Raw genomic sequence first — 15876 nt, 5'->3', positions numbered from 1 at the left:
CTCACGAGCCACGAGGACAGACTGATACGGCAGCCACACTTTTAAGTAATCATCAGGTCTGACTGAAACAGCGTTTCTGCCTTTTACAGGTGGACAGAAAAAATAATAATGTTGACACATTGTTGATAATATTACTACATTTCAAGGCTTTTTCAATACAGTGAAATTAGTTGAAACAGAGCCGAGTTGTATTAGAAAACAGCAATCCGCACAGCCCGACAGCCCGGCGAATCTGGGATGAATTAGTGCTGCCTCAACCTCCTCGTCTTTCATTGGGTCACTGGAGTTTAAATTAAGTGGATGAGAAACCCATGGGGAGGGCTCTGCATAAATGAGAGTAAAGTTGAATTTTAAACGCGTTAAAACTGTCACAAAGTGGCGTTAAAAGCGGCGTTTTATGTCACAGAACGGCGAAAAAAGCGGCGTTCAATGTCCGTACCAAACGCCGTATTTTACGCCACCCACACAGAGAACGCGTCTGGGATTAGGGTGACGTAAAAAACGGCGTTCAATGTCCGGAAAAAACGGCGTATTTTACGGGCGTTCTACGGGACCGTTCAGAACGGCGTAAATTACGGCGTTCTGGCAGAGTTTTCGCCGTATTTTACGACGTCTTGGCACATCAAACGGCGTTTTTTTCGCCATTTCTTAACTAGACGGGTTGGGAAAGTGGCGTATTGTGACGGTTTTGGCTTGCCATACCGGAACGCCGTAATTTACGCCGTTCTGAACGGTCCCGTAGAACGCCCGTAAAATACGCCGTTTTTTCCGGACATTGAACGCCGTTTTTTACGTCACCCTAATCCCAGACGCGTTCTCTGTGTGGGTGGCGTAAAATACGGCGTTTGGTACGGACATTGAACGCCGCTTTTTTCGCCGTTCTGTGACATAAAACGCCGCTTTTAACGCCACTTTGTGACAGTTTTAACGCGTTTAAAATTCAACTTTACTCTCATTTATGCAGAGCCCTCCCCATGGGTTTCTCATCCACTTAATTTAAACTCCAGTGACCCAATGAAAGACGAGGAGGTTGAGGCAGCACTAATTCATCCCAGATTCGCCGGGCTGTCGGGCTGTGCGGATTGCTGTTTTCTAATACAACTCGGCTCTGTTTCAACTAATTTCACTGTATTGAAAAAGCTTTGAAATGTAGTAATATTATCAACAATGTGTCAACATTATTATTTTTTCTGTCCACCTGTAAAAGGCAGAAACGCTGTTTCAGTCAGACCTGATGATTACTTAAAAGTGTGGCTGCCGTATCAGTCTGTCCTCGTGGCTCGTGAGTCCAGCTGAAACATCAGTGCTCTTTCTGTCCAAAACTCCATTCTTCTTAAGTTAATCCACTTTCAGTATTTACTATTGTGACAGTGTGTGTGTGTGTGTGTGTGTGTGTGTGTGTGTGTGTGTGTGTGTGTGTGTGTGTGTGTGCTGTCGCAACGTCCCGATTGATCATGCGCCCTGGCTACTTGGTCAAGGGGATCTTCCTTTGGCTGACTGGTTAGAGCGTATGACTCTCACCCGGGAGTCTGGAGATCGAATCCCGCCCGAGCCCTCGTTTATCCACCTGGCCACACTATTGTTTTTTTTTTTTCGTTTTTTTTAAACGACTGTTATACTTGTCTTACAGGAGCTTCTGAAGATGTTCTGTCTTGCTTCTCCATCATCACTCTCCAGCTCCTCAGACCAGCCACTCCAGAACCTTCCCAGATCCAGGATCAGAGCACTTTAATTAAAGTTTGAAACATGTCTGCTTGTTGTTCTCCTATAGAAGCCTTAAACTAGAATTTGCTAATGAGCTTTCTTGGCTAAAATATGCTCTTAAATGTTTTTATTTACATAATCAAGAAACACGTTTTTCATTGCTGCTTCACCAAGACATGACTCTGAGAATGTCCTCATGATCCTGAAACGCTGGTTAAAACAAATTACTTTTAACCTCTTATAAAACAAACGTGTCTGTTGATGATTATGCCACTATACTGAAGCACCTGCATACTTGCTACCGATTTGCTAACTTTCTGTAATATTTGATATTTAAGTTGAAAACATGAAATGCTGTAACACAAATTCCAAATGTTCTAGTTGAGCACTTGTTTCTAGTCAACTAATCATTATTTCTGTGATTAGTCAGCTTTTTCCTTTTCAATAAACACATGGAAAAATTACAATTATCTTACTGAAAAATGGTTTAACAGTGTTGCACATGTATAATAATCTGCACTGGTTTTCACAGTTACGGCATTCTTCAAACTATAATAATAAAATAAAGTGAAAAGATATTTACAATTGATTACTTCAAGTTGCTACTATTTACATTTTATGCATCGATACTGTAAATGGCTGTTTACTAAGGCATACAAAGTCAGTGCCTGTACACAGGTAGTTTGCTTGTAAATCTACATATTTCTGTTCTATATGATCCTGTATTCTTCATTAATGCTACTTACAAATCCACGAGTCTGTAGAATTGCCTTGTTTATTTGAGCAGGTATTGAACAATCCTTTTAGTTATTAACAAGTTGAGTGTGTGCTTAAGAGGAGTTTAAAAGTGTTAGCCTTAGAAAGTAGATGAGCCTCTCCCACAAACCACATTTTTTTAAATTTAGGACTTTACGGAGTGTGCTGAAAGACAACAATGAGGCTAATCATCTCCATTTTTACAGGAGGCAACCCCCTGCTTACTAGGCAAGAACCCGTATGAGAACATTCCACTGACTTTGTATGCCTTAGTAAACAGCCATTTACAGTATCGATGCATAAAATGTAAATAGTAGGAAGTAATCAATTGTAAATATCGTTTCACTTTATTTTATTATTATAGTTTGAAGAATGCCGTAACTGTGAAAACCAGTGCAGATTATTATACATGTGCAACACTGTTAAACCATTTTTCAGTAAGATAATTGTAATTTTTCCATGTGTTTATTGAAAAGGAAAAAGCTGACTAATCACAGAAATAATGATTAGTTGAGTAGAAACAAGTGCTCAACTAGAACATTTGGAATTTGTGTTACAGCATTTCATGTTTTTAACTTAAATATCAAATATTACAGAAAGTTAGCAAATCGGTAGCAAGTATGCAGGTGCTTCAGTATAGTGGCATAATCATCAACAGACACGTTTGTTTTATAAGAGGTTAAAAGTAATTTGTTTTAACCAGCGTTTCAGGATCATGAGGACATTCTCAGAGTCATGTCTTGGTGAAGCAGCAATGAAAAACGTGTTTCTTGATTATGTAAATAAAAACATTTAAGAGCATATTTTAGCCAAGAAAGCTCATTAGCAAATTCTAGTTTAAGGCTTCTATAGGAGATCAACAAGCAGACATGTTTCAAACTTTAATTAAAGTGCTCTGATCCTGGATCTGGGAAGGTTCTGGAGTGGCTGGTCTGAGGAGCTGGAGAGTGATGATGGAGAAGCAAGACCGAACATCTTCAGAAGCTCCTGTAAGACAAGTATAACAGTCGTTTAAAAAAAACGAAAAAAAAAAAACAATAGTGTGGCCAGGTGGATAAACGATAGCTCAGGCGGGATTCGATCCCCGACTCCCGGGTGGGAGTCATACGCTCTAACCAGTCAGCCAAAGGAACATTCCCTTGACCAAATAGCCAGGGCGCATGATCAATCGGGACGTTGCGACAGCACACACACACACACACACACTGTCACAATAGTAAATACTGAAAGTGGATTAACTTAAGAAGAATGGAGTTTTGGACAGAAAGAGCACTGATGTTTCAGCTGGACTCACGAGCCACGAGGACAGACTGATACGGCAGCCACACTTTTAAGTAATCATCAGGTCTGACTGAAACAGCGTTTCTGCCTTTTACAGGTGGACAGAAAAAATAATAATGTTGACACATTGTTGATAATATTACTACATTTCAAGGCTTTTTCAATACAGTGAAATTAGTTGAAACAGAGCCGAGTTGTATTTGAAAACAGCAATCCGCACAGCCCGACAGCCCGGCGAATCTGGGATGAATTAGTGCTGCCTCAACCTCCTCGTCTTTCATTGGGTCACTGGAGTTTAAATTAAGTGGATGAGAAACCCATGGGGAGGGCTCTGCATAAATGAGAGTAAAGTTGAATTTTAAACGCGTTAAAACTGTCACAAAGTGGCGTTAAAAGCGGCGTTTTATGTCACAGAACGGCGAAAAAAGCGGCGTTCAATGTCCGTACCAAACGCCGTATTTTACGCCACCCACACAGAGAACGCGTCTGGGATTAGGGTGACGTAAAAAACGGCGTTCAATGTCCGGAAAAAACGGCGTATTTTACGGGCGTTCTACGGGACCGTTCAGAACGGCGTAAATTACGGCGTTCCGGCAGAGTTTTCGCCGTATTTTACGACGTCTTGGCACATCAAACGGCGTTTTTTTCGCCATTTCTTAACTAGACGGGTTGGGAAAGTGGCGTATTGTGACGGTTTTGGCTTGCCATATTCCGGCAGAGTTTTCGCCGTATTTTACGACGTCTTGGCACATCAAACGGCGTTTTTTTCGCCATTTCTTAACTAGACGGGTTGGGAAAGTGGCGTATTGTGACGGTTTTGGCTTGAGAGAGAGAGAGAGAGAGAGAGAGAGAGAGAGAGAGAGAGAGAGAGAGAGAGAGAGAGAGAGACTTGCCAAGCCAAAACCGTCACAATACGCCACTTTCCCAACCCGTCTAGTTAAGAAATGGCGAAAAAAACGCCGTTTGACGTGCCAAGACGTCGTAAAATACGGCGAAAACTCTGCCAGAACGCCGTAATTTACGCCGTTCTGAACGGTCCCGTAGAACGCCCGTAAAATACGCCGTTTTTTCCGGACATTGAACGCCGTTTTTTACGTCACCCTAATCCCAGACGCGTTCTCTGTGTGGGTGGCGTAAAATACGGCGTTTGGTACGGACATTGAACGCCGCTTTTTTCGCCGTCCTGTGACATAAAACGCCGCTTTTAACGCCACTTTGTGACAGTTTTAACGCGTTTAAAATTCAACTTTACTCTCATTTATGCAGAGCCCTCCCCATGGGTTTCGCATCCACTTAATTTAAACTCCAGTGACCCAATGAAAGACGAGGAGGTTGAGGCAGCACTAATTCATCCCAGATTCGCCGGGCTGTCGGGCTGTGCGGATTGCTGTTTTCTAATACAACTCGGCTCTGTTTCAACTAATTTCACTGTATTGAAAAAGCCTTGAAATGTAGTAATATTATCAACAATGTGTCAACATTATTATTTTTTCTGTCCACCTGTAAAAGGCAGAAACGCTGTTTCAGTCAGACCTGATGATTACTTAAAAGTGTGGCTGCCGTATCAGTCTGTCCTCGTGGCTCGTGAGTCCAGCTGAAACATCAGTGCTCTTTCTGTCCAAAACTCCATTCTTCTTAAGTTAATCCACTTTCAGTATTTACTATTGTGACAGTGTGTGTGTGTGTGTGTGTGTGTGTGTGTGTGTGTGTGTGTGTGTGTGTGTGTGTGTGTGCCAGCTGTCGCAACATCCCGATTGATGATGTGCCCTGGCTACTTAGCCAAGGAAGTGTTCCTTTGGCTGACTGGTTAGAGCGTATGACTCTCACCCGGTAGTCTGGGGATCGAATCCCGTCCGAGTCCTCGTTTATCCACCTGGCCACACTATTGTTTTTTTTTTTTTTTTTTTTTAACGACTGTTATACTTGTCTTACAGGAGCTTCTGAAGATGTTCTGTCTTGCTTCTCCATCATCACTCTCCAGCTCCTCAGACCAGCCACTCCAGAACCTTCCCAGATCCAGGATCAGAGCACTTTAATTAAAGTTTGAAACATGTCTGCTTGTTGTTCTCCTATAGAAGCCTTAAACTAGAATTTGCTAATGAGCTTTCTTGGCTAAAATATGCTCTTAAATGTTTTTATTTACATAATCAAGAAACACGTTTTTCATTGCTGCTTCACCAAGACATGACTGAAAATGTCCTCATGATCCTGAAACGCTGGTTAAAACAAATTACTTTTAACCTCTTATAAAACAAACGTGTCTGTTGATGATTATGCCCACTACAATACTGAAGCACCTGCATACTTGCTACCGATTTGCTAACTTTCTGTAATATTTGATATTTAAGTTGAAAACATGAACTGCTGTAACACAAATTCCAAATGTTCTAGTTGAGCACTTGTTTCTAATCAACTAATCATTATTTCTGTGATTAGTCAGCTTTTTCCTTTTCAATAAACACATGGAAAAATTACAATTATCTTACTGAAAAATAGTTTAACAGTGTTGCACATGTATAATAATCTGCACTGGTTTTCACAGTTATGGCATTCTTCAAGTGAAAAGATATTTACAATTGATTACTTCAAGTTCCTACTATTTACATTTTATGCATCGATACTGTAAATGGCTGTTTACTAAGGCATACAGAGTCAGTGCCTGTACAGGTAGTTTGCTTGTAAATCTACATATTTCTGTTCTATATGATCCTGTATTCTTCATTAATGCTACTTACAAATCCACGAGTCTGTAGAATTGCCTTGTTTATTTGAGCAGGTATTGAACAATCCTTTTAGTTATTAACAAGTTGAGTGTGTGCTTAAGAGGAGTTTAAAAGTGTTAGCCTTAGAAAGTAGATGAGCCTCTCCCACAAACCACATTTTTTAAATTTAGGACTTTACGGAGTGTGCTGAAAGACAAAATGAGGCTGATCATCTCCATTTTTACAGGAGGCAACCCCCTGCTTACTAGGCAAGAACCCGTATGAGAACATTCCATGTGCAGCTAAAGATCTGTAAACTAAATAATGTCTGGAAACCACCAGGGACCAGGCCCAAAAGCATCACTTCAAAGACCTGACAGTCTGATCTGCTTTGTGTCATAAGGTGCAAACACGAGAAACCTTTTTAACATCCAGAGATTCTTACAGAAGGAACAACTCCAGCTGATATGTTGCATTCATTCGATGTCTTCCTAAATCTATATCTAATTATAAATTTGTAAATATTTTTCATAAATTGTAGTGCTCAAAACCTAAAGAGACAGTTGCTTCAGTCGATCTGTTCTGCTTCTGCAGCCAGACACTAAGCCAATCCAATAAAAGTACAGGCACTGACTCTGTATGCCTTAGTAAACAGCCATTTACAGTATTGATGCATAAAATGTAAATAGTAGGAACTTGAAGTAATCAATTGTAAATATCTTTTCACTTTATTTTATTATTATAGTTTGAAGAATGCCGTAACTGTGAAAACCAGTGCAGATTATTATACATGTGCAACACTGTTAAACCATTTTTCAGTAAGATAATTGTAATTTTTCCATGTGTTTATTGAAAAGGAAAAAGCTGACTAATCACAGAAATAATGATTAGTTGATTAGAAACAAGTGCTCAACTAGAACATTTGAAATTTGTGTTACAGCAGTTCATGTTTTCAACTTAAATATCAAATATTACAGAAAGTTAGCAAATCGGTAGCAAGTATGCAGGTGCTTCAGTATTGTAGTGGGCATAATCATCAACAGACACGTTTGTTTTATAAGAGGTTAAAAGTAATTTGTTTTAACCAGCGTTTCAGGATCTTGAGGACATTCTCAGAGTCGTGTCTTGGTGAAGCAGCAATGAAAAACGTGTTTCTTGATTATGTAAATAAAAACATTTAAGAGCATATTTTAGCCAAGAAAGCTCATTAGCAAATTCTAGTTTAAGGCTTCTATAGGAGAACAACAAGCAGACATGTTTCAAACTTTAATTAAAGTGCTCTGATCCTGGATCTGGGAAGGTTCTGGAGTGGCTGGTCTGAGGAGCTGGAGAGTGATGATGGAGAAGCAAGACAGAACATCTTCAGAAGCTCCTGTAAGACAAGTATAACAGTCGTTAAAAAAAAAAAAAAAAAAAAAAAACAATAGTGTGGCCAGGTGGATAAACGAGGACTCGGGCGGGATTCGATCCCCAGTTTCCCGGGTAAGAGTCATACGCTCTAACCAGTCAGCCAAAGGAACATTTCCTTGGCCTAGTAGCCAGGGCACATCATCAATCGGGATGTTGCGACAGCACACACACACACACACACACACACACACACACACAGTCACAATAGTAAATACTGAAAGTGGATGAACTTAAGAAGAATGGAGTTTTGGACAGAAAGAGCACTGATGTTTCAGCTGGACTCACGAGCCACGAGGACAGACTGATACGGCAGCCACACTTTTAAGTAATCATCAGGTCTGACTGAAACAGCGTTTCTGTCTTTTACAGGTGGACAGAAAAAATAATAATGTTGACACATTGTTGATAATATTACTACATTTCAAGGTGAAAATATATATCTCTCATATAAGCTCTTTCATATATTATTATAAGCTCTTTTATATGATTAAATATGTATCTCTCACTTTTGCCCCTTATATATTATCATAAATACATTATTATATGCCTTTTCATGGAATCTTGTTATAATATCAAAGACCTCTCTGTGCCTTTTCTGCTCAAGCTGAACAGCTGCATAAGGGAGTGAAAGCGTTCCTTCCTTCAGTTCCTCAATTCAAGAACAACTGTCTTTGTTAGCAAAGGATGTTGCAGGATGTGTCCTGATCATCTCAAGGTTGCATGTCCTTGGGATGAATTGGTCTTTCATTAACAAGGCTATTAGCTGACGTGCGTCTGCAGGTGCAGATGATGGCAGAATTACGTGTGTGTATGGCAAACTATGTATGTAACATTCCTGTAATCTTCAATAAAAATCAGCCGTTTTCAGCAGAACGGCGAGAGTCTGTCCGAAGCATCTGGCAAGAGCAGGTCGCGGGACTTGCTGCAGAGGCTCTCCCCCTCATGAGCGGCGAAACAGTGAATGGACTTCTGATCATTTGTCTCCTCGTTCTGTCAACTTAAAAGGTGTTTAACTCCATCTACTCCGTACCCGTGCTTGGTCTAAAGGAAGAGAGACCAACAAATTTGGCGTCACGAACAGGATTTTTTCTTTTTGAAGAAAAAGGAGTTTTTGGAGGACAATTTGACCAACCGACCCAGTGAACGATCTTGGCACAGAACACCGCGGTGGAAAACAAGGTGAGCAGAACCTTATTTTCTAAAATCTGCTCATTGGATTTATCCAAAGTCTTTGTGTCCAGAATCATAGTAGCTGTGGTCCTAAAATAATAGTTGGAGAAGAAAGTGGAGACAAGTGCAGAAAGAATAAGAGATTTTTCTGTAATGGTTTAATGGTGAAATGAAATGAGGATTTTCTAATGGTTTAATGAGTAAATGAGAAAAGGAAATAGTACAGAAATAGGGGTTGGAGGCCCAGAGCATTAATAAGCTCTAAATTCCATAGGGGTTGGAGGCCCAGAGCATTAATAAGCTCTAAATTCCATTTAAAGAAGGGTTGGAGGCCCAGGACAAGGTCCTAAATTCCATTTTCCAGGTCGTGGCTGACCACACTATTTACTGACGAGTGAATAGAAAATATAACGAGGTTATATAAAGCTTGGTTGGAGTCCATAGGTGTGGGAAGCCTAAAATTCTACAGGTCAGGGACCTGGTTTTTGGGTTAAGGCCCTGGGAGGCTAAAGAGAGCTCCCTAAATTTAAAGAGTACAGGTCGAGGACCTGGTACGGGCTGAAAGGGCCTGGGAGGCTAAAGAGAGCTCCCTGGATTTTAAGGTCAAGGACCTGGTTTTGTGTTAAGGGAAGGGGAGGCTAAAGAGAGCTCCCTGGATTTTTAAGGTCAAGGGCCTTATGCATGAGATGAGAAAAATGTTCTGAGGTAACTGTTTTTGCATAAGATGATAAATGTTTTGACTGCTTCTGTGTGAAGAGAGCAGTGCTTTTGGCTATTTCTGCGTGCTTTTGGCTGTTTTTGCATAAAATGAGCAATGTTTAAATATGACAAGCAGCCCAGTTGAAGCCACGAGAAATAAGGTTTTATTGAGAAAGTCAGCGGAAGAGGCGATGAAGAAAAAAGGGGTAGATGTTAACAGTAGAGGTAACTGGAGAAAGATTTGGGAAGTGAAGGCTGCAGAATCGAGAGAAAAAAAAAAAAGGCACAGCTGTAGACAAGCTTCCTGTGTGTGTAAGCTGAGTTCAGCCTGTGTGTGTGAGGCGCAGCAAGAGGCTGCTTACGGCTCTGGATTGAAAGTGCAGCACTAGGAGAGTGCAGAATGCAGAGCAGAGTTTTGGGAGCTCCGTGTGTGTGTGTGTGTACAGCGCTGGGTGTGTGTGTGAAGGCCTGATGCGGTACCAGAAAATAAATAAAAAAGATAAATAAGAAACGCAAGTAAGGTTGTAAATGACAGCTTTTATTTTAGAAACATATGGATATACATATACATAAAGTCAGATAGCTGCTAAACAGTAAAATCGAAACAGATCTGCAGAAAATAAATATATAAACTATTTCTCAGAGCGCTCTCAAAAAATTGCAATTGGATTTGCTCTAATGTTACATAAGTCCTGCTTAAAAGCGTAGTAAGCAATAAATTCTGAAAATAACCAGTGCAGTGTTAAATAAATTCTGTGCTTAAAATATTATATATATATAGAGAGAGAGAGAATAAATAAGTGACGAACTGACTTACTTAAAAAAAAAGACTGTGACAAACAAAGAATGTCGTCTGTGCCATGTGAATGAGTGGATGTGTGTCGTCTTGCATGAGAAGTAAATGCTGCTTTCGCTGGAGCTTCTGAATGACTCAGTTTTTAATAGAGGGAGCAGCTGCTTGAGAAACAGGGTGCGGTCCATGTTTTTACTAGACGGTTATTTAGTTCGAGAGACTGTGGAAACAATAGAAAAAGAATTTATCGTTAGTGTGAGGACAAGAAAATCCTTTAAAATACAAAAGTTGTATGGTTGTGGTTATAAAGGAAGTATTTTGTCTGATTATGGGCCGTGGAGTCAGCTGGACTCCCTCGCTCTCACAGTTTTTCTGTGTAACATGCAGTTTTAAGCAATTTGTGACTTTAGAAAGGATATTTTTCGGTGTTTTGGACGTACCTTAAGGCTTCTGGTTAGGGTATTCAGGAGATCCTTCCTCTCGGACAGATCTAGTGAGAATGACTGGAGTTTCAGCCTGGGGACCTGACTCCACCCACTTTTACACACAGGAGTCCCGCAGTCTAAAAATAGCACAGGGTGCTGCGAAAAGCAGCTCTGAACCTCTCAGGATCATCTTTATGAAAACCATAAAATTAACAAATAATCAGTCAGGAAATAAAATATTTGTTAAATCTTGCTATAAAACAAAATCCAATAATTGTCTTGCCTCAACTTTAAGAACCATTAACGTTAATGGCTGGATTTTGGGACGCTGAATAATGAAAAAACAGATAAACTAAGTATTATTTCCTGTAACCTGGCTAGAAACTGTACTAGGCTGTTTTGAGTTAAAAACTGGTAGTTATTTTCCCAAAATAAAATAGATAAATAAAAAATGAAAGGAGGGATCTTGCATTTGGGATAGATTGTGCCTAAAGTTTAAAACCTGTGTAGAACCGATTTGACGATTCAGAAAAATTGTGCATAGGAAGTAGTCTAGATTTACCTTTGAGTCAATAAAGTCGACTAAATATTAGAAACCTTCGTTGATTTTGATTTGTAAAAGAGAAAGTTCTGTCATTTCAACTCAATCAACATATTTAAGGAAAACGTTTGCTGTGCATTGTGGGGGCATGAACTTTACTGGGTGGGCCTGTCACAACCAGCTGCAAAGAATGTTTGGGTCTGACTTCTATACAAAGAGAACCTGGAAGCCCTCACCAAAAACTGTGACTCATAACATAAAGACGGGGAGCACTACAAGATGGACAAAGAGGCAGAAAACTTATTTGCCCTGCTGCTGATGAAACAAAGTACAAAAGGGGGAGCATGTGTGCTAACATGTGAACTTCAATCAATGACGGTGGTCATCCTGGACTTACAAAGAGAGGCTCAAAAGAGACTGTTTCCTATGGTTACACCCAGTAAAAGAGTGCTTGCTGCAGTCAGGTAATGAACAAGGCTTTTTGGCAACAACCAGTTGAATTGATGAAATGTCAGAACTGTGGAAAATTTACTAAACTACTGTAGAACATAGTTAACTGAGAAAGTTAGCCTAAAAAAAAAAAAAGATAATAATAATAACAATAAATAAATAAATAATAGGATTAGTAACCTGGATTTCAGCCCAACTCATCATTGGACGTCAATATAATCTTTATTGTCTTAGGATTCTCAGCTGCAGCGGACATGCAGTAAAGCCTTATTTTCTTTTCAAAAAGTCATTCATCGGCGTCATCACTTATCTTCATTAGTTAAGGAAACGGTGTCTATTTATAAGTCTAGGAGAACGCTTTAGGCTTCAACAGTTCTCTCCTTCGAGCAAACATGCGCAAATTTCCGGACAGTTTATAGTAACGTTCCATCCCATTCCATTCATTGCATAAAAATAAACATTAAATAAATAATTTGGCATTCAGCTGACTAAATGATTCATGGAACATCTCATCCGAGACAATAGTGAGGTAGAAAATAATGTTACAAGATATTGAATAAATGGTACCCCTCATTCGATAAAAATTATGTTCACATTTTTTATCTTGTGAAATCTTTAACATAATATTTTTAATTGGCCTTTTTGACGACAAATTGGCTAACAAGTCTTTAGGATTATCATCGCAGGATGGCATGATAAATAAATAAATAACATAAATAAATAAATAGATAAAAATAAGAGAGAAAAAGCAAAATTAATTAAATGAAACGTAATAGTCATAAAACGTTAAATTGATCTAAAATCTGTCATTCAGTGCCACTGGAAAAAGGAAGAGGATAGGGGAGTATTTCTTAGCACAAATCACGTTATTGATTTAGCAATGCAGCTTAATTTCAGATGCTTTAAGGATGATACTAACTTGTGTTATAGATGGAGAAGTAGCACAGAAACACACTTCTAGATGTGGAGATAAAAAAAAAAAACTGCTGATTACCAATACTATGCACAAACAAACCTGTAACTGCAGTTTCGTTATTTACAAATTAACCTTAAGTAGTGAATTAATTCTTAGGATTTCTTGTGCTAAGTGAGGTTCTTAAAAAAAAAATAAAATAAAGAAGGTAAGAAAGACAAGTAGTTTAGGTAAGGGACAACCTGAAACTTTTTGGTTGAATTGATAGTAAAGTGATTGTCCTAATTTCTAATTGGAGAGATCACATCGCAACGTGAGTTTAGAACAGCAGTTATGGGAAGTTTTGTTGGATTAATTTGATTACACGCTTTAGGTCTTATTTTTTCTTTCCACTGATTTAGCGTTAGGTTAAGTATTTCACACTTTCGCTTCAGTCTGACATTTGCTTGGTGTGTGAGGGCACAGAGACGTGTATGGACCGTGTGTTTGACTGTGTTTGTCTTGTTTGTTTGCTTATTTATCTATATGGGCATGGCCGAGCCTTGAGAAACATCAACAAAGACATTGGACTATTCTGAGTAAATTAACCAATTCAAATTCAAATTCAGGATCCTGAAACAATTTGGTTATAACCTCTAATTGATGAAGGACATCTTAAGAATTCATTATACAAGGCTTCCTCTCCAGTGTTGCCGGAACTGTTATAAAACCCATGCATGGTTGTATATTTTAGTTTGATCATTTATACTCATTGAATTATTGTTGTTTGCTTTATGTTTTAATTTCTTTGCAATTTTTTCTCTGTGACACAGGTGGAGATGCTGGTGGCAAAGTGGATCCCACTCATTTCTTTCTCCCACACACATTCTTACTCTCTCCCTCTCTCTCTGTGTATGTGCATGTGTATGTGTTTGTGTGTCTGTGTGTGTCCATGTCGTGATGTCACTATACCTTTAATTGCGCTTGCTGTTTGTAATTGTATGTGTCTGATATTGAAGGTATCAGAGGCTAGGGTCAGTAAGAGCTAGGACATTTTTGTGCATAACCTCTAATCCCTAGGCGATCGGTCCGGGGAACTTCTGGTCCGGCCGGAGTGTGAATCTTCCTACCAACTATCTGCCGAGATCAAGGACTGCACAAGCCGAGAAAGCCTTCATTGGACCAAAACTACACACACGAAGATGCTTCGCCTTCGGTGCCAGGCGTCTGGGTCCTGCTAAAAGTCACCAAAAGGAAGTGGACGGAACCGAGGTGGACTGAGCCATACAGGATCACGGAGAGGACGTCACACGCTGTCCGGCTGGACGGGAGGAGCCTAACCTGGAAGAGAAGCAGCTGACATCTGACTAACCAGAGAAAGGATCCAAAAAACCAGGAAGAGAAGTAGCTGACTACAGTAGCATGCCAAGCTGCCACCACATCCTGCAGGACGAGAATCGTGACATCATCACCCCCTGCAGCTGCCTGGAGCCAGTGGAGGGACCTCAACAGGGGGAAGAAGTAACCACCCTATGAACATTCTACAAGGGTTATATTTAACACCCTCCATTTATTTTATCTGGGTTCTATTTCACACCCTCATTTATTTTACAAGGGTTATATTTTATACCCTCTACTCATTTTATATTATTACTCATTTACCTGTTTAGTATTAGATATATGTTTGCGCTCATTGCATTTATACAAACTTAATGTACATTCTGATCACTCATTTGTCCTGGCCGGAAGAAGATTCTGAGGGTAACATAATTCAACGAGAATCCTTTCCAATAGTCTGGTATCCAAGTAAACTAAACCGGTTGGCATACAGGGACAGCAGGTTGGGGTTGTGGAACGACAGATACTTTTGCGATTTCACTGACCTGGAAGATTTGGTAACAATAGCAATTTTAGCATATAGTGCGTTCTCTGGTACTGATTACAGCAGCTATAACCCATACAATTTCTTAAATTAACACCTGAATAAGCCTAATTATGTCCTGGCCATTCCCTCCCATCCTCACGTGCAGGCAGCGTCTCCTGATCCTATTTTTCACTGTTATCCTGCTATGCATCCCATTGGCTATTTTGTTTCTCTGCAATGATCTCCCCTTACCACCCTTGCCACCCTCATCCCCTAAGCCTACCCCGCTAACACCAACGGCCCATCCTCCACCACCTATTGACCGGCACAAGCGATCCCTACCTCTTCCATCCCCCTCACCTCCTTGTAACTCTGATTTTCTCTATTTAACCCAAGCAATCACACTGTGTATCCCATTATCCACAGCCACCACGGTTACACTCCCCTACGATGTTTTGCCCTCGAACCCTGCACATGGTCGTTACACGCCATCTGATCTGAAAGAACATGTTTGGTACTTAACGTGGGGATCTTACTCTCAATGGAAGTGGAGCAGTCTTGTTGCTGAAACAGGCGATGATTGGTCATCCTACTCCAAAGGAGTAGCTACAACTTGGCGTACCAGAATCAAATTGATAAAACAAGGCGGATCTAAAACAGGCCCTTTGACTTTCATAATTAGTCCAATAAACTCCCTTGGATGTACCCTATTTGTACTTGCTCCTTGGATTAGTGGGAGCTACTACTGGACAGTGCACCTCTGTGTCCGTAATATTACTTCACCTACCTCCACCGTCTTTAATATTGTTGGGATAAGTAAATCTCCCTCCTCTCCTGTGTTAACTGACATTGCTAAAGTAAATAAACCCTCTCCTGCGATAACTATTGAGACTAAAAACCTTTCTGTTGATGAGACATTTCAGACGGTTACCGGCATTTCCGCTAGCACAGATAATTGGTTACTCTTGGCTGAACAAGCAGCTAATGCTTCTGATCAGGATTGTCTTGTTTGCCTCTCAGCTCGTCCTACTCTCCGTATTGTACCACCTCCGATCCCTCCAGAATGTTTCCTTCATTTGATGCAGGATTGCTGTGTTTTCATCCCCAACAATACGGCCTCGGACGGTAGCTTAACTAAGGCCTTAGACGGCCTCCGCTCTTTGACAGAAAAAATGAAATCCCACTCTGG

The 15876-nt window shown here is 40.2% G+C and overlaps 1 protein-coding gene across 1 annotated transcript in view; it reads left to right on the top strand.

Moving 5' to 3' along the window:
* The window catches only part of LOC107372708 (E3 ubiquitin-protein ligase MIB2-like), a 58042-nt gene extending 43942 nt beyond the window's left edge, over nucleotides 1-14100 (top strand). The window contains exon 11 of the mRNA XM_070544641.1: nucleotides 13657-14100. Within this exon, the coding sequence (XP_070400742.1) occupies nucleotides 13657-13872 (216 nt within the window). The 3' untranslated portion in view covers nucleotides 13873-14100. The remainder of the gene's footprint in view (nucleotides 1-13656) is intronic.
* The last annotated feature ends 1776 nt before the right edge of the window (nucleotides 14101-15876 follow it).

Source organism: Nothobranchius furzeri, chromosome 15 (assembly GCF_043380555.1).
Source record: "Nothobranchius furzeri strain GRZ-AD chromosome 15, NfurGRZ-RIMD1, whole genome shotgun sequence".
NCBI classification, from domain to species: Eukaryota; Metazoa; Chordata; class Actinopteri; order Cyprinodontiformes; family Nothobranchiidae; genus Nothobranchius; species Nothobranchius furzeri.
The sequence above is the reverse complement of the archived record's forward strand: the minus strand, read 5'-3'. Positions and strand labels throughout refer to the sequence as shown.